Genomic DNA, 27,398 nt, shown 5'->3' on the forward strand with positions numbered 1-27,398 from the left:
ATCTCATTTTTATCAATAGGAAACTTGCATGTGGGCACAAGACATTCTTCCCATTCACAAAATGAAACTACCGATTTGCAACAAAAATATTTATTGAAATAAAAGCCGGTAAACCAAAACGAACGACAAACATGAACAAAATCCTGCCATCATTAATATTTGACAACTTCAAATATGAGTGATTTAATCAACAACAATTTAGTATATGTTGCCCTCTTAAGCCGTTACCCTGAGTTCATTTGCGCTTGTTTGTTGCAGTAAAAGTCTTAAAACATGCATTTTTCCGGAGTCCTTCCATTGTGTGAGTGACTGGAAAATATTCTCTGTTTTAGCGGGAATTCTCACCGCACCGTTTGTGATCTGTTATTTGTGACGGTTTCATTCATGTCCTGCTATAGCGCACTCTAATTCTCACCATTTCATTTCAGGCAGCCCCGGGGACAGTCAGACACCCGCATCAGGTAATCGCCCATTATTGTCAGATTGCCTTCTATATCACTGCGCTCTCCCATCCATTAACTGTGAAGACGAGGTCCCCATCTCAATGTCTTCTTGATCACAGATTAAGCTGTTGTCCGCTTATCAATCAGAAGGGGAGAGTGTCTCACGGACTGATGCGAATGATCTTTCACTCCAGCTGACAGACTGCTGCTGTCTTCATTCACAGAGATCACAACTGCAGCACAGTGAAGATCAGAGTGTGAAGATTCGCCTCCACTCACACTGCTGCCGGTCTCCATGTCCCACCTGACCAATCAGCAGTCACACCGAGATCACATGAACATCCAGGCCGAGACTCATTGGCTGTGATGGTCTAAGGGCATTTCTCCTGACCGTTCCTGGGACGCGATCTCGCTGTTTTGGTCCAATCAGGATTGAACACCAGGACAACAGATCATTTCTCCCCTGTCCAAATCCCGAACTCTGGAAATTGAAATCTGTGCTGAAACTCTCACCAGCTCGATCCCAATGGAATAGCTGTGATGGTGGAAAGTTCCCTCAGAATCCAGTTTCCCGGCTCAAATTGCCCCGCTTAACATTGTGTCTCTTTCCCTTTTACCAGGCTGAATATTTACTCTGGGTGCCCCCCCCCCTCCCCTTTTATCTGGCCAATGGGGACGGGCGGTGCGCTGTGGGGCTGCTGGTTTTGTGCACTGTTATCCTTGATATTATTTCTGGTATTTTACAGAATTACAAACAATGAGACTGGTGGATGGGGGCAGTCCCTGCTCCGGGAGATTGGAGATTCACTACAGGGGTCAGTGGGGGAATGTGCTGGATTACGATTGGGACGTGCGGGACGCCGCTGTTGTGTGTCGGGAGCTGGGCTGCGGGACGGCGCTCTTTGCACCGGGCAAGGCTCACTTTGGAGAAGGAAACCGAACCCATGTGACAGGAAATTTTGGGTGCAGCGGGACCGAGAGCGCCCTGTGGCAGTGTCCTTCAGCAACATGGGATCACTATACCGGATATTCACACTCGGATGATGCCGGTGTCATCTGCTCAGGTAAAGATCCTCCTGCTGCCTCTCATTACCCACCGGATCTGGTGGTTTCCTGAAAATGCTGAAGTTAACTAATTTGCAAAGGGAGATGATAATAATTCCGGAATTCTCCAGTGATTATTCACATTACAGTAACATTAGGATCACGGTTTGTTTTATTTTATATCCCTCGTACCGCATTTAATAAACGCCTCCACCAAAAGCAGTAGGTTCCTGGTACTCTTTGCATTTACAGTGAAGGCAGAAGAAGTTTCTATTGATATTTAGCCTCAAGCCGCAGTGAATGTGCTGAACTGATGGAAATGTCACAATCTCCATTCACAAAACCAGCAGCCACTGCCGCGCATGCGCCATCCTGCTGGCTCTGCGTCTGCGCAGACCGCTTTCCGCGAGGTGGGATATTTGAGAGGGATTGTGAAGCTGAGACTGAGGGGGGAGCTTTCTCAGACCCAGGAGGGAATGAGGGATGCTTTCTTGGTGAATGTGGAAAGTAAGGAAGGAAGCGACATAGTGAGGGCCTGAAGCCTGTCTGTCCCATCATGTCTGACATTTTGATATTAAAACAGCAAGGCCAGAGGGATATTATCATCCCAGGCCAGAACAGTAAACGTGTTTAATTAATTCACACAATCCCATGGAGACTCATAGTTTTCACCGCCACAACTGCTGAATTCCTTTTCATAAATTTTGCCCAATTGTCTGGTTGTCAGATGTTGCTGGAAGTAAATTGGGTGTCTGTAAAAAATGCTCGCACAGAATTCTCTGATTGAGCGTTCATTTTCCTCATGCACTAACCTAGAACAATTCTACCCGTAAGTGAGAACACAGATATTCAGGGTGCAGTAATACAGTATCTTTTGTTGCTCTAAACCTGATAGCTTCCATCCGAATTTCCTCAGCTCCACTGTATTCGCAGAAACTGATAGCTCCGTGGCCACAAGCCAGTTTAAGTCTATTTAATATTAGGAGTTCCGCCTCTGTTGCAAAGGTAAACACGGACTCTCCCCACATCAGAAACACTTCACTTTGCGACATTTTGATTGAAGCTCATGGACATTATTTCTTCGCAATGTTGTCAGAGCTAGATTTTCAAATTAGAAGCGAAACAAATCTCTTGAACAAAAAGTTTGAGATACCTGGCCAGATAGAAATTGGTAACATTCACGCTTTCCCTCACACGTGGACATGATATATTCCCAGTGTTTAGAGCTTCTCGCCTGACTGCGGCATGAGACTGTTATGAGGTTATAGAAACTCTCGCAACACCTTTTCATGATAAAGCGTCTTAGAATGGTCATTGCATATTGAAATATATTTCTCAGGACGCGACAAGCCCAGACTGGTGAATGGAAGCAGTTCCTGTGCAGGAAGACTGGAGATTTACTCTCGAGGATCCTGGGCTACTGTTTGTGGTGATCAGTCCTCGTGGCCATCATTTTTTGCAGATTTTGTTTGTAAAGAGCTGGAATGTGGCTCTGGAGTAGCAGTGCCGCCGACCTCTCATTTTGGGGAAGGATCAGGACTTGTTATCGGACCGCACGGCTGTGGACACCAGCAGGACGTTGGAGTGATCTGTTCAGGTACAAACTCAAATAGTTTGGACCAGTTTAGTCCACAAAACCGATGCGGCCGCAGCAAGACAGATTGCAATAGATCAGAAAAATTCCCGCCTTGATGAAGGGTAGGCGTTACTCAGAGGGAATTGACAAATGTCGATGACAACACCGATAGGTGTACTTGTGGGCAAGTGTCACTGACACTTTGTGAGTAGAGTGGCCTTGTTCCTCTTGCTGCCGCATCAGCCATTGCCATTAATATCACACTGCCTTCAGCTAACTCATTCAAGACCAACTGGGGATTGAATCTCCGACCAGCCGTCAAAGGTGGGAAGATGCAGAGACGATTGTTGCGGATGAACTTGAAATGGGAATTCTGCAGAAGTTTCTAATTGAGGCCATTGGGTTAGAACGGGGAAGGCGGTGGGAAGAAGGTTGATATTTTATGCAAACTGGGCGACAACAAATATCTTGTGATGACGGCTTTGAAAGCCTATATCTCATTTTTTAGACTGTCTAGCTGAAAAAGAGGGCAATAGGCTAGGCACCTGGGACGGGTTTCATTGGATTTACAAGCTGTGGAATCCACCTTCGCAGAAATCTAGTGGTTTTCCATGGAAACAGGAGCTAATTGAGAGAGTAAATTTCAGCCTGTGGTCAGAACCGAGACGGGCCAATGTATCAGTGTGTTATTGAGTCTACAGCCAATGTGCCCGAGGGAAAGCTATTCTATCAGAACTGTCATGACCTGAGTGAAAGCGGTTTCATTGATGCTGATGCTTGCGTCTGTAGATCTGGGTTGAAGTAGGCTGCTGGAAGATCAGACCCTGTGTATGGAAGAGTGGTTGAACTCCAATGGAGGGCGATAGAGTTCTAGATATGTGCTTAAAGAGCTGCCTGAGAAATATATAATGTTTACATTTGCTTTATCAGCTACTTAACGTGTAATTCATAGTTTCGACTGAATACAATTTTCCAGTAGGGTCGTGATGATGTTTTGTTGATTTTGATATGATTGTTACAATAAAAGTTTTAAAAGATGAGAGTTTCTCTATCCGTTTCTTCCATTGTGGCCGTTTGGGAAGGATGGTTCTTTGAGCTTATTGATGTCTGCAGCGAACATGAGGGCTCGTCCGGGATTGTCTGGAATCGAGAAAGGTTGAACAAGAATTTGAGAATCTTCGCAATGTGATTCTGGGGGAATAATTCAAAATTAATGTCCGTTTGGGAATAATGACCCACCGAAAGAACATCAAGTTTGGAAAATGAACGGTGAAGCAGTGGCAGGTTATTTGTAATAGATTTATAAGTCTTATTGGTATCAGACCGCAATTTGGAAACTTGCAGAGAAACTGGAGAGAGGTTTGATGGTTAAAGTAAATCTGGCCCCATTGAGAAATAGGACAAAGAAAAAGATTCGTATGCACCTCGCATTATGGAGTATGGAGAATAAATTTGCTTCCAGGGGACGGATCTATTATTTTTTTAATAAGCCGGGAAAGGCAGAGGCTGATAGTTGGAACTGGAAGGAGGCGGCCGCAGCATTTGCACAATCACATGGTGTCCCTCCAGTTTAGTACAATGGTTGCAGTTGTAGTACAATAGTAAGATGAGCATTAATACTGTCAATAGCAATAATTGTGATTGTGCTAATCGTAGTTATACAAGAAGTGCTCGGCATGTTCGTGAACATAATTGCTCATGTTTTATGTGAGCTGTAAAGAGATGAATGAAGATTCAGGCTTATTTTCAGTTCGGCTATGGAAACTGTGGATATTTTTGCTATTTGTTAATATTATCATTGTTGTTCCGATAACTATTTAGACCACAAGGATCTCAGACTGGTATCTGAGGACAGCCGATGTTCCGGCCGACTGGAAATACAACATGGAGAGCAGTGGGGAACACTGTGTGATGATGACTTTGGTTTAGAAGATGCCGGTGTGGTCTGTGAACACCTTCACTGTGGAGCAGCAACTGCGACACCGGGAGGAGCTCACTTTGGAAAGGGATCCGGCCGAGTGTGGACAGAAATGTACAGATGCCGGGGAGATGAGTCCCGCCTCTGGAATTGTTCTGTTTCACCGCGGGTGGGGCTCAGCTGCTCACATGAAAATGACGCCAGTGTTATCTGCTCGGGTGAGTCCTCAAAGTCTATCGACCTGAAATATATCAGCTGTTCATGTTACCTTCTGGGTGAATCTAGATTGGGTTGCCTTTGTCTGTAAATATTTCTCAGCTCATTTAGTAATAAGGTAAATGTGGCGGTCTCCTTAAACAGCTAGAGTTCCTGTTGTCCATCCACAGTGCTTTTCGGAAGTGGCTTGTCCTCTTTGACCCACCGACAATCGAAACAACAATGATGCATTACCAAAGCGGGATTGCTGCAAATTTCTAGGAAATTGGAAATGGTGACGTCGATCCCACCTCTCCTGCCCTTGTCCTTCTGTTGGGTACGGTCAAAGATGTCTGAGCGACTTCCGTCAACACATCTTGTCGAGATTGTGAACACCACGTCTATCTACACTGTGTCAGTGATAGAGTGTGATTGAATGTTTAAAGGGAGGCTTTCAAATGGATTACTAGATCCTGGATGCTATCGTATTTCTCGAGGACTATTGAAGCTGCTTCCCTTCATACACGGGATATTCCCCCACACTTCTGATTTGTGGCCGAGGGGGCAGCGTTTCAAATGAAGGTGTCTCCAATTTTCGATGCAGTAAATTGGATACTGATGCTTCAGTTTAACCATTGTTCTCACGGTTCATTTTGTAGATGCAAGTTGGTCGCTAAGACTGATTGATGGGGGAAGCCGGTGTGATGGGCGAGTGGAGATTTACTACGATGGAGCCTGGGGCAGAGTCCAGGACAACCTCTGGGACCTGAATGATGCTCATGTGGTCTGTAGGCAGCTGGGCTGCGGCGACGGAATAGCTGCTTACAGTTCCTCAAAGAGCGGAGAGAGTGCAAGATCAGTGTGGTTAACTGATATCCAGTGTAATGGAAATGAAACGCATCTCCAGAACTGCAGCTCATCGCTCTTCAATTCATCTCTCACTGCCATCACCGGCATCGGACTTCTGTGCTCAGGTGAAAAAGTAGTTTCCTATTAAAGCAGTTATTTAGCCTCGAGGTGTGAGTGCAAAGCGAAAAGATACAGAGGGCTAGGAATAGCAAGGAGGGTTTGAATTTTTGTTGCACTTTTATCAAAGGCAACAGACAAAATGAACTGCGTCGGAGCGCAATCAGACAGCAAACTGACACAAGGAGACATGTGACTAAACCTTGATCACAGGTGAGGATGTTAAGACAACTTGTCATTGCTGGCAAGAAACAGACACTTACAGAGGCATTTCCATTCTTGGGTGCAAGGCAACAGGAGACACAGGCGTGGTTGATGTAGGAGAGCGGGCTGCTGGTGTGTATCCCACTTGGATGGCTATGGGAGTGGAGTGTGGAGCCTGAATGCAGCTGAGAATGGTTACTTTCAAACTGGAGGCATTGGGGCAGGGGGTGACAATATGGAGCAGCGAGCAAGGAAGTGTTGCTGTGTGGAATGTGGTGCCGTTCAGGCAACAGTGCTTTGGGCTGAATTGAAGTTCATGGAGGGTGCCGGGTGGCAGGCTAGCCAGGTCGGGATTGAATCTTCGATTCTGGGAGTGGCAAAGGCTACATTGGTGTTCGGAGACTGATAGTGTGCAGGTTCCATTGCGCACTGTTTTGCAGATGTACTAGTGTGTGATACCATATGAAAGGATGCATGCGTGGGCTGATGTTCTATGCTCGACTGATTTACAAACAGCTACACACATTGGAAATTACATCTGAACGAATGGCATGAGTGGAAGATCTAATAAGGACAAAGTCAAATGGAAATACACTACGTGCACAGAATTCAGCACAGAAATGGGAGAATTGGAAGCTATTAACCCTGTCCTCAGATGTGGGAATATCTAATACATTCATGCGTTCTACATTCTTTGTCTCACCGGGCATATGTTCTGCCATAGAGATTCATTTACCTGTCACGCTGTAAAGGCAGATTTCTGTTTTCCTTGAGAGTACACAATGGGAAGGATTGAGTGCTGAGCTGAGTGTGTATTAGAAATGTTACCTTCCTGTATTACTGTCTAACAGATCACATGCAGCTCAGACTATCTGACGGTGGAAGCCAATGCACTGGCCGTGTGGAGGTTTATTACAATAAGAGCTGGGGCTCAGTTTGTGATGATTCCTGGGATTTAACCGATGCTGACGTGGTTTGCAAACAGCTGGGTTGTGGCAATGCATTGGAGATGGCAATTCCTGCTTCTTGTGAGCCGGACTCAGGCCCAGTTTGGTTGGACGATCTAAAGTGTTCCGGGAACGAGTCATTTCTCTGGAACTGTCCCTCAGCATCGTGGGGCAACCACGACTGCTCCCATAAGGAAGATGTGAGGATCATGTGTTCAGGTAAGGACGAAGTCAATGTGCGGATTGGCTGAGGCTTCACACAGATGATATTACACTGAATTACATAGAAACAAAGGGACAGAATCGGGCCTTGCCACAAAACTGGTTTGCGTGATATTAGTACTGTCCATCAGATTCAGCTTCCAATACCCCCCTCTAACTCTATCGGCCTATACTTATATTCTCTTTTCCCTCCTGTACTTTTTTAAAAAAGGTTTTTATTCTCCATTTGCACATTTTCCTTCAAAATCTACACCCCACCCACAAACAGTAAACGGTAACAAATACAAAATCAACCCCCTTAACAATACCAACGATCCCGTCCTCCCACCACCCCAAACAAGGGCCCAGCTGTCACTATATGTATCCAATAAACCACCCCTCCCACGGTGGCAACAAAAAAACAAAGGAGAAAAAGAAAAAGGAGTCTGGGACCGCCCACGGTCACCATTGAGCACACCCTGCCCCCCAACTCCCCCCCCCCACACTCAACACCCTCCAACCTCTGAAAGAGTACCGTACATGATACCCAAGAGCTGTACCCCCCCCCCCCAACCCCCAGTCTCCAACTCATCCCGTCCACTGCCTCTTGTAAAACTCCTCCCCCCAACCTCGGTTCCTTCCCCCCAACTTTCCACCCCGGCTAGACCACTGCCCCTCCCCCACCTCACTCCCGTTCACTGGCCGGCTTAAACCGGCCAGCGTGGAGGCCCCCGCCCGGGTCCCTTTCCCCCTTGCCCGGCCCTCGGAAAACCTAGAGATCCCCTTTTAGCACACAAACCCCGCATGTCCACCTACACCCAAAGAGCCCTCATTTCGAGTGAAAGTCCCATCACTTCCCTTGTCCAAATATATAAAACATTGGCTCCTTTAGCCCATACACCCGCACGCAGCAAAACGAAAAAGAAGAGAATACAGTCATGAGGTTAAATCGGCACATGGCCATTCCTCAATTTGTCAGTTCTGCCACAGTCCTTCTGCTTTCGCAAACTTCTCCGCTGCTTCCGCCGTTCCAAAACTAAAGTCCCTGAGTTTGTAAGTCACCCTCAGCTTCGCTGGATATACAATGCCGCACCGCACCTTGCTAATGTACAGTGCCCTCTTCACCCGGTTGAAGGCAGCCCGCCTCCTTGCCAGCTCCATCAAAAAGTCCTGGTATACACGTATACCAGCTCCAGCACACTGCACCACCCGCTTTTGCTTGACCCAACTCAGGAGCTTCTCCTTCACACTGTACCTACGGAAGCACAGAGTCACTGCCCTTGGCGGCTCACTCGCCTTTGGTACAGGCCTCCACGACCGATGAGCCCGATCCAGTTCATATCGGGAGGGATCCTCCCCCTCCCCCAATAGTTTTGCCAGCATCGTGGCAAAATACGCAGTCGGCCTCGGTCCTTCAACTCCTTCGGGCAACCCCCCCAATCCTCAACTTCTGTCGCTGGATCTGTTTTCCAGGTCTTCCATTTTTCCTCGCAGATCCTTGTTAATGTCCATCACCTTCCGCATCTCTTTCCCCATCGAGGCGAGTTGATCACCGTGCTGCAATAACGTCTCCTCCACTTCCTTCAGCGCCTCCCCTTGCTCTCGCACCTCCGCCACTGCGCTCGCCACCTCACCGGGGAAACCGCCTCCTCCACCAGCACACTCAAAACCTCCCTCATCTCCTTCCTCACCGTCTCCATGTATTTTGTAAACCGCCTTTCGAATTCCGCAGCCATCACCTTAGTTATTTCTTCAGCCGTAAGCAATGCGGCCTCCCCTGGTGCTCCGGCCTCCATTTTCTTGTTGACCCCGCGGTGACCTTTCCACTCCCCGATGGACCTTCAGCTGTTTTCCTTACGGACGTTCTTTTGCTCACCCTCGACGTTTTTCTTCCCTGTGCCTTCACTCTGCCGCCTCTGTGCCTTCTCCCTCCTTTTGCCGCCTCCGTGGACCCTGGGACAGGGCTTAAAGCCCCGAAAATGCCATTCCCGAATGGGAGCTCTCCATTGTGCCTTTTCCCTCCTGTACTTGTCTAATTTCACCTCGAACACAGCGATTCTAATCGACCCAACTGATGTAACGGATCTAAGTTCCACCAGCTCAGCAGGGTCTGGGAGAAGACATACAGATTCTGCTGACTTTCCTCATGCAATTATTCATTGTATATTTCTGATCCCAACGTTAGACTCTATGACTTTATAAGTAATTAGCGCCTCTATATCACCACATCTGTTTGCTGCTACATACCATTCAGGCTCTCGTTATACCAGCAGTCTGTGGCATCTTTATTCGTTTACCAAAATTCACCACTTTAGACTTTTCGGTAGGAAAATTAAATTGCCAGCAGGCAGGTCATTTTCTGCTGGTTAATTCATATTTTCTCATATAAAGGAGCAATCCCTCTTTATATTAACTCTACTGGACAATTTACGGTCATTAAAATAATTGGAGATTGTATTTCCTGTTCCCCAAGTCCAAGGGTTCATCTAAATGTGGCCTTAATGGCGTGTAGAACTCCTACCGCCATTACAATCAGTATTCTATTCTGCCACTGGTTCCCTCACTCTACATGCTCTGGCCTCAGTCATGGCTCTAATATGTGCAACCTTTATTTTGAAAATTCACGTACATTTCCTAGCTATCTTTCTGTAACTCCTTCAATGAATGCAGTAAGATTCAATATGACAATATCACATTCCTCTTCTAAATCACCATTGATGAAAATTTAAAATCGCTTATTGTCACAAGTAGGCTTCAAATGAAGTTACTGTGAAAAGCCCCTAGTCGCCACATTCCGGCGCCTGTTCTTCATTTATGGATTCCAGATGTTTTCTATTATATTTCTGAAATAAGTATCGCCAAACAGTGAACATAATCAGTACAGAATGTGACATTGCAGCATGAAGACTCGAATTATCAATCTGGATATTTCTTATTTCATTGACAGAACACAAGGAACTGAGACTGGTGAATGGAGATCATCGCTGTGAGGGGAGAGTGGAAATCTTCTACAATGGGAGTTGGGAAACAGTGTGCTCAGATATACTGTACGGAAATGATGCAGAAGTGATCTGTAAACAGTTACAGTGCGGCAGCGTCGAATCTATTCAGTTTGGGGCTGGGAAGTTCGGAGAGGGGACCGGATCCATCCGACAGAGTCAAATGGGGTGTACTTCACAGGAGTCGAGAATTTGGCAGTGTGTGTCAGACTCACAGGGAGTAAAAGGCTGCAGTCACCGGGATGATGCCGGTATTGTTTGTTCAGGTAACCCGCAGCAAACTTCCCAACGTTCTGGTGTCATTTCAAACATTGATCACCAATGCAGTCAGCAAATTTCTCTTCTTAACAGGAGCCAACGGAATGAAAGAGCCGCTCCACAGTTCAATGCACTGCCCTCCAGAATCAGGTACTTGCTACTATTTGATAAATCGAATATCTGAAACATTCCCGGCTCCTGCTACATAACTGATAATCATTGGTTCTCTTTGGCAGATTTGGGACACCATTTGCGCCTGGTTGGTGGTAACACTAACTGCTCTGGGAGAGTGGAGATATTGTACAATAAACTTTGGGGCACGGTTTGTGACGATTCCTGGGATATGGCCGACGCCAATGTTGTCTGCAGACAGCTGGCCTGTGGTTCCGCTCTGTTGGCCCAAGGAGGTGCCGCTTTCCCCCAGGGTAACGGTGTTATCTGGCTGGATGAGGTGAAGTGCACCGGAAGTGAATTCTATCTGTCCGACTGCCCTTCCTCATCATTAGCTCAATCTGACTGTAATCACAAGGACGATGCCAGGGTGATTTGCTCCGGTAAGGGTCGCACTGTGCTCAACTGTGCACATGACTGGTTGTTTTCGACATTTAGGAACGTCTTTCTGAAGTAAAACGCCAACAATTGAAGCTCATATCTTTGTACAATATATTCCACAGGGCCCGAGTTGTCACGGGATTCTCCTCAGTCCACACCTTCAGGTATGTATATGGCCATTAGAACTCGTATCAATATTACAGTGTTTCCTAATGATGCTGCGATTATTCACAAGCAGTTAATTTCTGAATACGGAATGGTTCCAGTTCGACGGAAACATTAAAAGACTGCAAGGTTGACTGGGTCTGTGTTTAATCTTTCTGTGATTTTATTATTCAGAACAAGGAGGAGCCACTTCCATACCTCTGGCCATCTGCATGGCTCTGGGAGCGCTGTTAATTGTGGAATTGATCGCACTGATGGCGATAATCCAGGAAAAGAAGATCAAAAGAAAAGGTCAGCCTCAAATGTTACCGCTCAACGACCACCTGGCCAAACTGCAGTTTATTGTACCTGGGGCAGCATAGTAGCATAGTAGTTAGCACTGTGGCTTCACAGCTCCAGGGTCCCGGCTTGGGTCACTGTCTGGGCGGAGTCTGCATGTTCTCCTCGTGTCTACATGGGTTTCCTCCCACAAGTCCCGAAAGACGTGCAGTTAGGTAATTTGGACATTGTGAATTCTAGGGCCTTTTCACAGTAACTTCATTGCAATGTTAATGTACGCCTACTTGTGACAATAAAGATTATTATTATTAAGAATATCTCTTGAAGTTGTGATGGAAACATTCTGAACCCTTTATAATTTGTTCCCTTCTAATCCGCATTGATAAAATAGAACAGTAACATTATTTACAGTGTCGACATTGGCGATCAACTACATCCGCTGGTGTCTGAACGATTCATTTCTTGTAATCATGGAACAGAAAGTTTAATTGAACTCTTTCTTTATAACCTGTCAGTTAATCTTCCTTTTTCTGCTGTAATTCTCACTTTCATTACCGAACTCCTTGGACAGCTTCTGTGCAATATTCTGAGAGTAGACCCTCTGCATTCTCCAGGAATTGGACACCACAACACAAATATTCCACCCATAGCCCAACAACAAACACACCGCTGACCTACAGGTCACTTCTGCCACAATGAACCAGGACCTGCCCCGTCTCGCAGCAAACGGACGTGACCTCCAATTGAGGTGAATGCCCCATGTGACCCGGAACCGAATGATCAGCTGGAATTGAATTTATCTGACACACTGCTGTACCACTACCCGCACTCCGTCTCCCCTTTCGTCACCCCCACCCATCCCCAAACACCTCCTTCCGTCTTTACCGACCTCCCTGCCTGTGCGTCCTGTCCTGCTGGAGGTGAATCAGTGCCGGGGGGCAAATGCAAACATACACACAGGGATATGGTGATGGATAGAGACAGCAGAGCGCCTCCATATTCCAGCTAACTGACCTTATCTATTACCTCTCACCAGATCAGTGGTTGCTTTTAATCGCAGACACTTTACTGCTAACCGCCTCGTCCTCACTCCAACAGGTGCTATCGATCGGCACTGGGCTTTACCGGCAGATTTGTATCAAGGAATGTATGCAGAGATTGAGAATATTCCACCTGGCTGGAATTCCATTCATACAGAGGGTTCAGGTTAGTAACTAAAGGGGCGCGATCGGAGGTCGTGCACTGCCTAACGTGAAAGAGTCGTGTCACGATGCAAATGTTTCTGTCCGTGACATAACTCGTTGGTCTAGGAAGGCCCACGGCGTTCTTTATTTCTCAAAAAATGTGCATCGTTGAAAATGTGCAGGTTTCCATTTCCCGACATCCTCAGATCCGGGTTCGTGAAGAATATGACTATTCGCACGTGGATCTACTTACAGAGAATGAACCAGAACAGACAGAGAGAAAATAGGGGCATGCCTAGGCAACAGTAATCTTAATATAATACACTGAAAAAATAATAACCGAGAAGGACAAGGCCGCCATGACAGATTTGAGAAGAGCTGAATTTTAGAAACTGAGAATAAATTTGGGAAAATTTTATAGACAGCAACATTGACAAACAATGAAAATGTCAAATACAGGTAACTTCAAGGATGTTATTGGACAGAGGTCAAGAACCAGATGTACCAATTGGGATTGGAAAGTAAGGGACATATCGGTCAACCTCTTTAAAAAAACAATTGGCAAGAGCACATTTGGAGTAGAGCTTACCAATCCTTTCAACATGTCATCACAAAGACACTGAAGCAAAAGTGATTGTGCAAAAAGTACCGGAACTGAGGGGTTTATATCAAACAGAAAGACTGAACAGGCTGATCTCTTACCCCAGAAAAGTGATTCTAGACAAACCTGCTTCCGTTTTCTGAAGTTGCTGTTGCCCGATTTCAAGTCTCTGAACGTCAGAGGGGAGCTTGGAGGAGCTGGTACAGTGATTCTGGATCAGAGATTCTGCTCACTTGTCTCTATAGTAACGGGATGCATCATACAAAATTCACTGCTCTAATATCTTACCAACAGTAATGAATTATACTGTGGATTATTGTGTGTGACAAGGGCAGCACCAACATTTATTGTTGCCGGGACCTGGGGCGCCGTTTCCTTCTCTTTGAACCACGACAGTCTCTGCAGTGAATGTTCTTCCACATGCGCGACAGATAACAATGTGTCGCAGGATCGATTAAGGTTTGATGTTCTGTGCTCCGATATTGCAAACAACCACTCCAATAACTACCCCTTTCTGTCTTTAACAGTCTCTGCGTCCATTAGCTCCTTCAATCAGATGGAATATTATACCAATCACAGTTTGTGTGACTCGGAACCTGGATCAGAATATCCTGAAGGTAATTGTACCGGAAGTAAGGGTGGGTACATTTCATTGGCTGCTTTGGAGCTTGTTAAACTTCGCCCTCCCCACTGTCTGAAACCCAAGTCTCTCCCCATCCTGACTCCTTCACTGTCGCTGGTTTAACTTCCTGGAACTCCCTTCCTTCCATAACCTGCAGCACTTCAAGAAGGTACCTAACCCACACTGACTGCAGATGTTCAAGAAGGAACCTACACCACACAGACCACAGTTGCTCAAGAAGGAACCTACACCACACAGACAGCAGGTGTTCAAGAAGGAACCTACACCACACTGACTGCATGTGTTCAAGAAGAAACCTACACCACACTGACTGCAGGTGTTCAAGAAGGAATCTACACCACACTAACTGCAGTTGTTCAAGAAGGAACCTACACCACACTGACTGCAGGTGTTCAAGAAGGAACCTACACCACACTCACTGCAGTTGTTCAAGAAGGAATCTACACCACACTGACTGCAGTTGTTCAAGAAGAAACCTACACCACACTGACTGCAGGTGTTCAAGAAGGAACCTACACCACACTGACTGCAGGTGTTCAAGAAGGAACCTACACCACACTCACTGCAGTTGTTCAAGAAGAAACCTACACCACACTAACTGCAGTTGTTCAAGAAGGAACCTACACCACACTGACTGCAGGTGTTCAAGAAGGAACCTGCACCACACTGACTGCAGGTGTTCAACAAGGAACCTACCCACACTGACTGCAGTTGTTCAAGAAGGAACCTACACCACACTGACTGCAGGTGTTCAAGAAGAAACCTTCACCACACTGACTGCAGGTGTTCAAGAAGGAACCTACCCACACTGACTGCAGGTGTTCAAGAAGGAACCTACACCACACTGACTGCAGGTGTTCAAGAAGGAACCTACACCTCACTGACTGCAGGTGTTCAAGAAGAAACCTACACCACACTGACTGCAGGTGTTCAAGAAGAAACCTACACCACACTGACTGCAGGTGTTCAAGAAGAAACCTACACCACACTGACTGCAGTTGTTCAAGAAGGAATCTACACCACACTGACTGCAGGTGTTCAAGAAGGAATCTACACCACACTGACTGCAGGTGTTCAAGAAGAAACCTACACCACACTGACTGCAGGTGTTCAAGAAGAAACCTACACCACACTGACTGCAGGTGTTCAAGAAGAAACCTACACCACACTGACTGCAGGTGTTCAAGAAGGAACCTACACCACACTGACTGCAGGTGTTCAAGAAGGAACCTACACCACACTGACTGCAGTTGTTCAAGAAGGAATCTACACCACACTGACTGCAGGTGTTCAAGAAGGAACCTACACCACACTGACTGCAGGTGTTCAAGAAGGAACCTACACCACACTGACTGCAGGTGTTCAAGAAGGAACCTACACCACACTGACTGCAGGTGTTCAAGAAGGAACCTACACCACACTGACTGCAGGTGTTCAAGAAGGAACCTACACCACACTGACTGCAGGTATTCAAGAAGAAACCTACACCACACTGACTGCAGTTGTTCAAGAAGGAACCTACACCACACTGACTGCAGGTGTTCAAGAAGGAACCTACACCACACTGACTGCAGTTGTTCAAGAAGGAACCTGCACCACACTGACTGCAGGTGATCAAGAAGGAACCTACACCACACTGACTGCAGGTGTTCAAGAAGGAACCTACACCACACTGACTGCAGGTGTTCAAGAAGAAACCTACACCACACTGACTGCAGGTGTTCAAGAAGGAACCTACACCACACTCACTGCAGTTGTTCAAGAAGGAATCTACACCACACTGACTGCAGTTGCTCAAGAAGGAACCTACACCACACTGACTGCAGGTGTTCAAGAAGAAACCTACACCACACTGACTGCAGGTGTTCAAGAAGGAATCTACACCACACTGACTGCAGGTTTTCAAGAAGGAACCTACACCACACTCACTGCAGTTGTTCAAGAAGGAATCTACACCACACTGACTGCAGGTGTTCAAGAAGGTACCTACACCACACTGACTGCAGTTGTTCAAGAAGGAATCTACACCACACTGACTGCAGTTGTTCAAGATGGAATCTACACCACACTGACTGCAGGTGTTCAAGAAGGAACCTACACCACACTCACTGCAGTTGTTCAAGAAGGAATCTACACCACACTGACTGCAGGTGTTCAAGAAGGTACCTACACCACACTGACTGCAGTTGTTCAAGAAGGACCCTACACCACACTGACTGCAGGTGTTCAAGAAGGAACCTGCACCACACTGACTGCAGGTGTTCAAGAAGGAACCTACACCACACTGACTGCAGGTGTTCAAGAAGGAACCTGCACCACACTGACTGCAGTTGTTCAAGAAGGAACCTACACCACACTGACTGCAGTTGTTCAAGAAGGAACCTACACCACACTGACTGCAGTTGTTCAAGAAGGAACCTGCACCACACTGACTGCAGGTGATCAAGAAGGAACCTACACCACACTGACTGCAGGTGTTCAAGAAGGAACCTACACCTCACTGACTGCAGGTGTTCAAGAAGGAACCTACACCACACTGACTGCAGGTGTTCAAGAAGGAACCTACACCACACTGACTGCAGGTATTCAAGAAGAAACCTACACCACACTGACTGCAGTTGTTCAAGAAGGAACCTACACCACACTGACTGCAGGTGTTCAAGAAGGAACCTACACCACACTGACTGCAGGTGTTCAAGAAGGAACCTACACCACACTGACTGCAGGTGTTCAAGAAGGAACCTACACCACACTGACTGCAGGTGTTCAAGAAGAAACCTACACCACACTGACTGCAGGTGTTCAAGAAGGAACCTACACCACACTCACTGCAGTTGTTCAAGAAGGAATCTACACCACACTGACTGCAGTTGCTCAAGAAGGAACCTACACTACACTGACTGCAGGTGTTCAAGAAGAAACCTACACCACACTGACTGCAGGTGTTCAGGAAGGAATCTACACCACACTGACTGCAGGTGTTCAAGAAGGAACCTACACCACACTCACTGCAGTTGTTCAAGAAGGAATCTACACCACACTGACTGCAGGTGTTCAACAAGGTACCTACACCACACTGACTGCAGTTGTTCAAGAAGGAATCTACACCACACTGACTGCAGTTGTTCAAGAAGGAATCTACACCACACTGACTGCAGGTGTTCAAGAAGGAACCTACACCACACTCACTGCAGTTGTTCAAGAAGGAATCTACACCACACTGACTGCAGGTGTTCAAGAAGGTACCTACACCACACTGACTGCAGTTGTTCAAGAAGGAACCTACACCACACTGACTGCAGGTGTTCAAGAAGGAACCTGCACCACACTGACTGCAGGTGTTCAAGAAGGAACCTACACCACACTGACTGCAGGTGTTCAAGAAGAAACCTACACCACACTGACTGCAGGTGTTCAAGAAGGAACCTACACCACACTCACTGCAGTTGTTCAAGAAGGAATCTACACCACACTGACTGCAGTTGCTCAAGAAGGAACCTACACTACACTGACTGCAGGTGTTCAAGAAGAAACCTACACCACACTGACTGCAGGTGTTCAGGAAGGAATCTACACCACACTGACTGCAGGTGTTCAAGAAGGAACCTACACCACACTCACTGCAGTTGTTCAAGAAGGAATCTACACCACACTGACTGCAGGTGTTCAACAAGGTACCTACACCACACTGACTGCAGTTGTTCAAGAAGGAATCTACACCACACTGACTGCAGTTGTTCAAGAAGGAATCTACACCACACTGACTGCAGGTGTTCAAGAAGGAACCTACACCACACTCACTGCAGTTGTTCAAGAAGGAATCTACACCACACTGACTGCAGGTGTTCAACAAGGTACCTACACCACACTGACTGCAGTTGTTCAAGAAGGAACCTACACCACACTGACTGCAGGTGTTCAAGAAGGAACCTGCACCACACTGACTGCAGGTGTTCAAGAAGGAACCTACACCACACTGACTGCAGGTGTTCAAGAAGGAACCTACACCACACTGACTGCAGGTGTTCAAGAAGGAACCTACACCACACTGACTGCAGTTGTTCAAGAAGGAATCTACACCACACTGACTGCAGTTGTTCAAGAAGAAACCTACACCACACTGACTGCAGGTGTTCAAGAAGGAACCTACACCACACTGACTGCAGGTGTTCAAGAAGGAACCTACACCACACTCACTGCAGTTGTTCAAGAAGAAACCTACACCACACTAACTGCAGTTGTTCAAGAAGGAACCTACACCACACTGACTGCAGGTGTTCAAGAAGGAACCTGCACCACACTGACTGCAGGTGTTCAACAAGGAACCTACCCACACTGACTGCAGTTGTTCAAGAAGGAACCTACACCACACTGACTGCAGGTGTTCAAGAAGAAACCTTCACCACACTGACTGCAGGTGTTCAAGAAGGAACCTACCCACACTGACTGCAGGTGTTCAAGAAGGAACCTACACCACACTGACTGCAGGTGTTCAAGAAGGAACCTACACCTCACTGACTGCAGGTGTTCAAGAAGAAACCTACACCACACTGACTGCAGGTGTTCAAGAAGAAACCTACACCACACTGACTGCAGGTGTTCAAGAAGAAACCTACACCACACTGACTGCAGGTGTTCAAGAAGAAACCTACACCACACTGACTGCAGGTGTTCAAGAAGGAATCTACACCACACTGACTGCAGGTGTTCAAGAAGAAACCTACACCACACTGACTGCAGGTGTTCAAGAAGAAACCTACACCACACTGACTGCAGGTGTTCAAGAAGAAACCTACACCACACTGACTGCAGGTGTTCAAGAAGGAACCTACACCACACTGACTGCAGGTGTTCAAGAAGGAACCTACACCACACTGACTGCAGTTGTTCAAGAAGGAATCTACACCACACTGACTGCAGGTGTTCAAGAAGGAACCTACACCACACTGACTGCAGGTGTTCAAGAAGGAACCTACACCACACTGACTGCAGGTGTTCAAGAAGGAACCTACACCACACTGACTGCAGGTGTTCAAGAACGAACCTACACCACACTGACTGCAGGTGTTCAAGAAGGAACCTACACCACACTGACTGCAGGTATTCAAGAAGAAACCTACACCACACTGACTGCAGTTGTTCAAGAAGGAACCTACACCACACTGACTGCAGGTGTTCAAGAAGGAACCTACACCACACTGACTGCAGTTGTTCAAGAAGGAACCTACACCACACTGACTGCAGTTGTTCAAGAAGGAACCTGCACCACACTGACTGCAGGTGATCAAGAAGGAACCTACACCACACTGACTGCAGGTGTTCAAGAAGGAACCTACACCACACTGACTGCAGGTGTTCAAGAAGGAACCTACACCACACTGACTGCAGGTGTTCAAGAAGGAACCTACACCACACTGACTGCAGTTGTTCAAGAAGGAACCTACACCACACTGACTGCAGGTGTTCAAGAAGGAACCTACACCACACTCACTGCAGTTGTTCAAGAAGGAACCTACACCACACTGACTGCAGTTGTTCAAGAAGGAACCTACACCACACTGACTGCAGTTGTTCAAGAAGGAACCTACACCACACTGACTGCAGTTGTTCAAGAAGGAACCTACACCACACTGACTGCAGTTGTTCAAGAAGGAACCTACACCACACTGACTGCAGGTGTTCAAGAAGGAACCTACACCACACTGACTGCAGGTGTTCAAGAAGGAACCTACACCACACTGACTGCAGGTGTTCAAGAAGGAACCTGCACCACACTGACTGCAGGTGTTCAAGAAGGAACCTACACCACACTGACTGCAGGTGTTCAAGAAGAAACCTACACCACACTGACTGCAGGTGTTCAAGAAGGAACCTACACCACACTCACTGCAGTTGTTCAAGAAGGAATCTACACCACACTGACTGCAGTTGCTCAAGAAGGAACCTACACCACACTGACTGCAGGTGTTCAAGAAGAAACCTACACCACACTGACTGCAGGTGCTCAAGAAGGAACCTACACCACACTGACTGCAGGTGTTCAAGAAGGAATCTACACCACACTGACTGCAGGTGTTCAAGAAGGAACCTACACCACACTCACTGCAGTTGTTCAAGAAGGAATCTACACCACACTGACTGCAGGTGTTCAAGAAGGTACCTACACCACACTGACTGCAGTTGTTCAAGAAGGAACCTACACCACACTGACTGCAGTTGTTCAAGAAGGAATCTACACCACACTGACTGCAGGTGTTCAAGAAGGAACCTACACCACACTCACTGCAGTTGTTCAAGAAGGAATCTACACCACACTGACTGCAGGTGTTCAAGAAGGTACCTACACCACACTGACTGCAGTTGTTCAAGAAGGAACCTACACCACACTGACTGCAGGTGTTCAAGAAGGAACCTGCACCACACTGACTGCAGGTGTTCAAGAAGGAACCTGCACCACACTGACTGCAGTTGTTCAAGAAGGAACCTACACCACACTGACTGCAGTTGGTCAAGAAGGAACCTACACCACACTGACTGCAGTTGTTCAAGAAGGAACCTGCACCACACTGACTGCAGGTGATCAAGAAGGAACCTACACCACACTGACTGCAGGTGTTCAAGAAGGAACCTACACCTCACTGACTGCAGGTGTTCAAGAAGGAACCTACACCACACTGACTGCAGGTGTTCAAGAAGGAACCTACACCACACTGACTGCAGGTATTCAAGAAGAAACCTACACCACACTGACTGCAGTTGTTCAAGAAGGAACCTACACCACACTGACTGCAGGTGTTCAAGAAGGAACCTACACCACACTGACTGCAGGTGTTCAAGAAGGAACCTACACCACACTGACTGCAGGTGTTCAAGAAGGAACCTACACCACACTGACTGCAGGTGTTCAAGAAGGAACCTACACCACACTGACTGCAGGTGTTCAAGAAGAAACCTACACCACACTGACTGCAGGTGTTCAAGAAGGAACCTACACCACACTCACTGCAGTTGTTCAAGAAGGAATCTACACCACACTGACTGCAGTTGCTCAAGAAGGAACCTACACTACACTGACTGCAGGTGTTCAAGAAGAAACCTACACCACACTGACTGCAGGTGTTCAAGAAGGAATCTACACCACACTGACTGCAGGTGTTCAAGAAGGAACCTACACCACACTCACTGCAGTTGTTCAAGAAGGAATCTACACCACACTGACTGCAGGTGTTCAACAAGGTACCTACACCACACTGACTGCAGTTGTTCAAGAAGGAATCTACACCACACTGACTGCAGTTGTTCAAGAAGGAATCTACACCACACTGACTGCAGGTGTTCAAGAAGGAACCTACACCACACTCACTGCAGTTGTTCAAGAAGGAATCTACACCACACTGACTGCAGGTGTTCAAGAAGGTACCTACACCACACTGACTGCAGTTGTTCAAGAAGGAACCTACACCACACTGACTGCAGGTGTTCAAGAAGGAACCTGCACCACACTGACTGCAGGTGTTCAAGAAGGAACCTACACCACACTGACTGCAGGTGTTCAAGAAGGAACCTACACCACACTGACTGCAGTTGTTCAAGAAGGAATCTACACCACACTGACTGCTGGTGTTCAAGAAGGAACCTACACCACACTGACTGCAGGTGTTCAAGAAGAAACCTACACCTCACTGACTGCAGGTGTTCAAGAAGGAACCTACACCACACTGACTGCAGGTGTTCAAGAAGGAACCTACACCACACTGACTGCAGTTGTTCAAGAAGGAACCTACACCACACTGACTGCAGGTATTCAAGAAGGAACCTGCACCACACTGACTGCAGGTGTTCAAGAAGAAACCTTCACCACACTGACTGCAGTTGTTCAAGAAGGAACCTACCCACACTGACTGCAGGTGTTCAAGAAGGAACCTGCACCACACTGACTGCAGGTGTTCAAGAAGGAACCTACCCACACTGACTGCAGGTGTTCAAGAAGGAACCTACACCACACTGACTGCAGGTGTTCAAGAAGGAACCTGCACCACACTGACTGCAGGTGTTCAAGAAGGAACCTACACCACACTGACTGCAGGTGTTCAAGAAGGAACCTACACCACACAGACCACAGTTGTTCAAGAAGAAACCTTCACCACACTGACTGCAGTTGTTCAAGAAGGAACCTACACCACACTGACTGCAGGTGTTCAAGAAGAAACCTACACCACACTGACTGCAGGTATTCAAGAAGAAACCTACACCACACTGACTGCAGTTGTTCAAGAAGGAACCTACCCACACTGACTGCAGGTGTTCAAGAAGGAACCTACCCACACTGACTGCAGGTGTTCAAGAAGGAACCTACACCACACTGACTGCAGGTGTTCAAGAAGGAACCTACCCACACTGACTGCAGGTGTTCAAGAAGGAACCTACACCACACTGACTGCAGGTGTTCAAGAAGGAACCTACACCACACTGACTGCAGGTGTTCAAGAAGGAACCTACACCACACTGACTGCAGGTGTTCAAGAAGGAACCTACACCACACTGACTGCAGGTGTTCAAGAAGGAACCTACCCACACTGACTGCAGGTGTTCAAGAAGGAACCTACCCACACTGACTGCAGGTGTTCAAGAAGGAACCTACCCACACTGACTGCAGGTGTTCAAGAAGGAACCTACACCACACTGACTGCAGGTGTTCAAGAAGAAACCTACACCTCACTGACTGCAGGTGTTCAAGAAGGAACCTACACCACACTGACTGCAGGTGTTCAAGACAGAACCTACACCACACTGACTGCAGTTGTTCAAGAAGGAACCTACACCACACTGACTGCAGGTATTCAAGAAGGAACCTGCACCACACTGACTGCAGGTGTTCAAGAAGAAACCTTCACCACACTGACTGCAGTTGTTCAAGAAGGAACCTACACCACACTGACTGCAGGTGTTCAAGAAGGAACCTACACCACACTGACTGCAGGTGTTCAAGAAGGAACCTACACCACACTGACTGCAGGTGTTCAAGAAGGAACCTCCACCACACTGACTGCAGTTGTTCAAGAAGGAACCTACACCACACTGACTGCAGGTATTCAAGAAGGAACCTGCACCACACTGACTGCAGGTGTTCAAGAAGGAACCTACACCACACTGACTGCAGGTGTTCAAGAAGGAACCTACACCACACTGACTGCAGGTGTTCAAGAAGGAACCTACACCACACTGACTGCAGTTGTTCAAGAAGGAACCTACACCACACTGACTGCAGGTATTCAAGAAGGAACCTACACCACACTGACTGCAGTTGTTCAAGAAGGAACCTGCACCACACTGACTGCAGGTGTTCAAGAAGAAACCTACACTACACTGACTGCAGGTGTTCAAGAAGGAACCTACACCACACTGACTGCAGGTGTTCAAGAAGAAACCTACACCACACTGACTGCAGGTGTTCAAGAAGGAACCTACACCACACTGACTGCAGGTGTTCAAGAAGGAACCTACACCACACTGACTGCAGGTGTTCAAGAAGGAACCTACACCACACTGACTGCAGTTGTTCAAGAAGGCAGCGCAACATAACTTTCTCTAGGGCAATTGGCGATGGGCAATAAATGCTGACTGAGACAGCGATACTCACATTCCTAGAATGAATTTTATTTTAGAAACCGATATACAAAACAAAACCCAACAAATACAACTGATGGCGCCGTACTATGACTCTAGCAAAGATCCACAGTGCTGTAGGATACATATACAACATGGATCTGATTTCAGAAAGGATTGAAGTCCTGTGGATTTGAAAGGAATCCATATCCATTGAATGAAATATTCCGTTCCTTGTGTCTTCTCACAGGGTTTCTTTACAGGTTGTGATGTGAGAAAGGTCGGTATAGTTTAGATAAAGGATTCAATATGACGTCAGAAGTAAGAGTAACCCACCCCAACACGACATGGTCCAATAATTCTCTCTCCTCTGACCTCACCAACCCAGGAAGTGGCCTGGAGTACCTGGATAGATGGTCTTATTTTATTTTTTAGTCAATATTAGAAATAGATTTAATTGGAAATCTCTATATGTCCTCGCAGGTCCGGTTCCGGATGATTATGATGATGTTGAGACTGAATCCGTTGACACTCTGTGCGGTCACATCCTGCTGGACAGTGTTTCTGGTGATGGCTTCACGCTGAGAGCTACCTGCGGTGAGCACTCCACACTCGGTGAGCTGAATTACTGACACTCCCACGGTCACCATCACTCTGTGTACAGGATCTGCTTGAATTCCATTCCAACCCGCGGAGAAGATTGTCGTTCACTGTGAAGGGAGGTCCGGGGCATGGATAATAATGTTCATTGCAAGAGATTGAAGATAAACTTTGGATGTGAAATAAAGTCATAGCTATTGCACCCTCGGAGTTATTACCTCTTTCGGTAACAGGCACAGCCATTAGATATTGGAAAGTTTATCAGTATTATGAAAACCAAGCCAATTCAGTGTCAGGAGACCAAGGGTCGTTTTAAGGGATTTATATCTGTATTAGTAAACATTAGAAATAAGGTATAATTTTCAGGGGGTTACAATCAAATATTTCTGTGCCTGTAAATTTCACACGTACAGTTAGATTCATGCTCGCAAAGATGTTTGTATTTGTGGGGTTTGGTAAATCCCAACTATGTTTCAATTATGCTTAGAGAGGGTGGCGCAAAGAATAAATATACCAGCAGTGGTTGCTTAGCAACTGGCGCCCTGTAAATTAGAGAAGCATTTAAGTTTTGGTTGAGCTAATTTGATTGTAGTTGCAGATAAGTAGTGAGACAGAAGGCAGCACTCACAGCTCTACGGAAGCAGTTGGTTTGTACGGCCAGAGAGAGGTCATCTCTCTCAGCGTTGCTAGAATAAAAGCCTTGCCATGGAATAATGGTTGAAAAATAAATGCAGAGATCTGAAGTGCGGCTACTTAAGGAAACTGTCCAGCTCAGGAGAAGTTTCCAAGAAGATTGAGGCGATGGTACTAGAGCACAGCACATTTCAGTACAGACAGATCGAGCTGGGAAGCCAGAAAGCGATTTTCAGGTTTGTGAGATTTTATTTCAGCTTGTGAAACGTGAGATAAAATAACTATGAAAATCGGTGGCTGGATCTCGGAGTTTGTGCAAAAGCAGTTAAGACAAAGGAAACCTAAAGGGGGCGGTGTAAAATCCTGGACTGGTTTCACTGTTCAACGTGGCTTTGTTTTGAAGGGTGATTTGGAATAGCTGGCCTGGGTTTCGGAATGCAAACTGCTAAGGGAAAGTATTACTTTGAGAGAAGATATTAAAGTGTATTTTTGCAATCATGTGATCATCATCTGGGGGGATTCTGAGAAAACATGCTTAGAATAAATTGCCTCTCTTTGACCACAGCAATCTTGTGAGCGTAAAACTGACTTTCCATGTAAATTGCAACCATTGTAGATTAAGATGTACTGTGTAATCCATGTTCATCATATAAAGTGTGTCATTATTAAACTAACGGCTAAATAAAGAAGTACTGACCTTTCGTCAAAGTGTTCCATGTTTAATAAATGTTTTTTTCTTGTTTTCAAAACTAATTAGTGGTCCTGTGATTCTGTTGCACCATGTGTTGTTCATAAAATAAATAGAAGTATGGCCTTTTGAGCCAGCATTCTGAGATCGTCCCGTCCAGTTATTACATTAACGAGCATCATAGAATCAGTGAACTGACGGGAATTATAATAGATGGAAACAATGGATGACAGATTTCCTGGAGAGGGAATGAAGGACCTGCTTTCTAACTCCTGTTATAGTTCTTGTTCCTTGTTGGGAAGACGATGGATGTTTCAATGGAACACTGGAAACATGTACTTCAAAATAATCCACAATCCCAAGAGTTCAGGTGGTTGACCAGCACCACTGAACTCACTTCCAGTCCTGAAGAGTGATGAGCCTCTCTGACTTGCATATCATATGTGCCAGGGACCTCTGAGTTCTGGGTATTATTTGGACACACATTCAACTTGGTTCATTCGAGACTTTAACCAGCAACAGGAGCCAGCCTGTTGAAATAAATCAGGAAACATTACTAAAGTTATGATTTAACCCTTCACAAAGCAGGGCAGTGAATTGATGGGCGTACTCCTGCTCTTGGTTTCCGTCTGGCTTGGGGCGCAAGGCAACATGTGGCTTCCGTTCTCTCCCTGGAACCTCTGTGGGTCTTCTGCTTTTCTGTGAATCTTCACTTTCAAACTTGGTGCACGCTTTACTACTGAACCCTGCTGTTTGCTAAATCTTTCCAAAACACAACCCAGAGTATGATCCATGATGTTATTGCTTTCTGATTGGCCTGAATGAGGAAAGGCTAATTCGCAAAAGGCTTAATGGGTGCGTGAGCAATCTGTGATTGATCTAGGTGGGCGTGATCAATATCTAATGGGGTGATGGTCATTCATTGATATCATTTTCCACAATCCTCTGACTGGTCCTCTAGACTAGCAATTAATTGAGGGACCATCCCTCTTCTTATCAATGGTGACTTGAGAGCGTCACCTTTGGATTTGCACAATATGCAAGATCCTCATTAAATCAAATTCTTATCATGGACGCTTTAGAGGCCCTGTTCTTTACTCTGCTGGTGTTGGGATTTGGACTGAGTCACTTCAATGTTTGAACAAAGTATAAAGTGGTAAAGCTGCTTAAAACATAGAAACATAAATTGACTACAATGCGGAAGGAGTCTGCATCGACACTCTGAAAGAGCAACGTACCCAGTGCCACGGCACGCCCCCACCCTATCCCTGGAACTCAATATAACCTTTTTACACAAAGGGATAATTTAACAAGGCCAATCCACCTGAGCTGCACATCTTTAGTGTGGGAGGAAACCGGAGCACCCGGAGGAAATCCATGCAGACACGGGGAGAACGTGCAAACTCCACACAGACAGTGACCCAAAGCTGGACTTGAACCCGGGTCCCTGGCGCTGTGAGGCATCAGTGCTAACCACTATGCCACCGTGCTGCCCGTAAAACTGTGTCGATGTAATACAGGAACTAATCTTGAAGCCTACAAACTCCTGCAGGAATTTCCGACAGGGGCTTGTTGGGGCGTTGTCTGTGATTCGCTCCGCCATAGTTAGCTTTCTTCTATCTAAAATCCCAAGATGCAAAGTCCTGACAAGTGAAGTTAAAAAATATTAAATGATGCTAATGTCAATTTTAATCAG

The 27,398-nt window shown here is 46.5% G+C and overlaps 1 protein-coding gene across 1 annotated transcript; it reads left to right on the forward strand.

Annotated features, from left to right (window-relative positions):
• Nucleotides 1-939: 939 nt before the first annotated feature.
• On the forward strand, nucleotides 940-25,715 carry LOC140396929 (scavenger receptor cysteine-rich domain-containing protein DMBT1-like). The gene is made up of 12 exons (XM_072485865.1): nucleotides 940-1,507; nucleotides 4,885-5,199; nucleotides 5,836-6,150; nucleotides 7,198-7,512; nucleotides 10,442-10,759; nucleotides 10,845-10,901; nucleotides 10,988-11,305; nucleotides 11,426-11,467; nucleotides 11,643-11,759; nucleotides 12,846-12,953; nucleotides 14,060-14,149; nucleotides 24,265-25,715. Exons 1-12 carry the CDS (start codon nucleotides 1,201-1,203, stop codon nucleotides 24,411-24,413), a joined length of 2,451 nt encoding a protein of 816 aa, XP_072341966.1. The 5' UTR covers nucleotides 940-1,200; the 3' UTR covers nucleotides 24,414-25,715.
• The last annotated feature ends 1,683 nt before the right edge of the window (nucleotides 25,716-27,398 follow it).

This window comes from Scyliorhinus torazame, chromosome 20 (genome assembly GCF_047496885.1).
Source record: "Scyliorhinus torazame isolate Kashiwa2021f chromosome 20, sScyTor2.1, whole genome shotgun sequence".
In the NCBI taxonomy this organism is placed as follows: domain Eukaryota; kingdom Metazoa; phylum Chordata; class Chondrichthyes; order Carcharhiniformes; family Scyliorhinidae; genus Scyliorhinus; species Scyliorhinus torazame.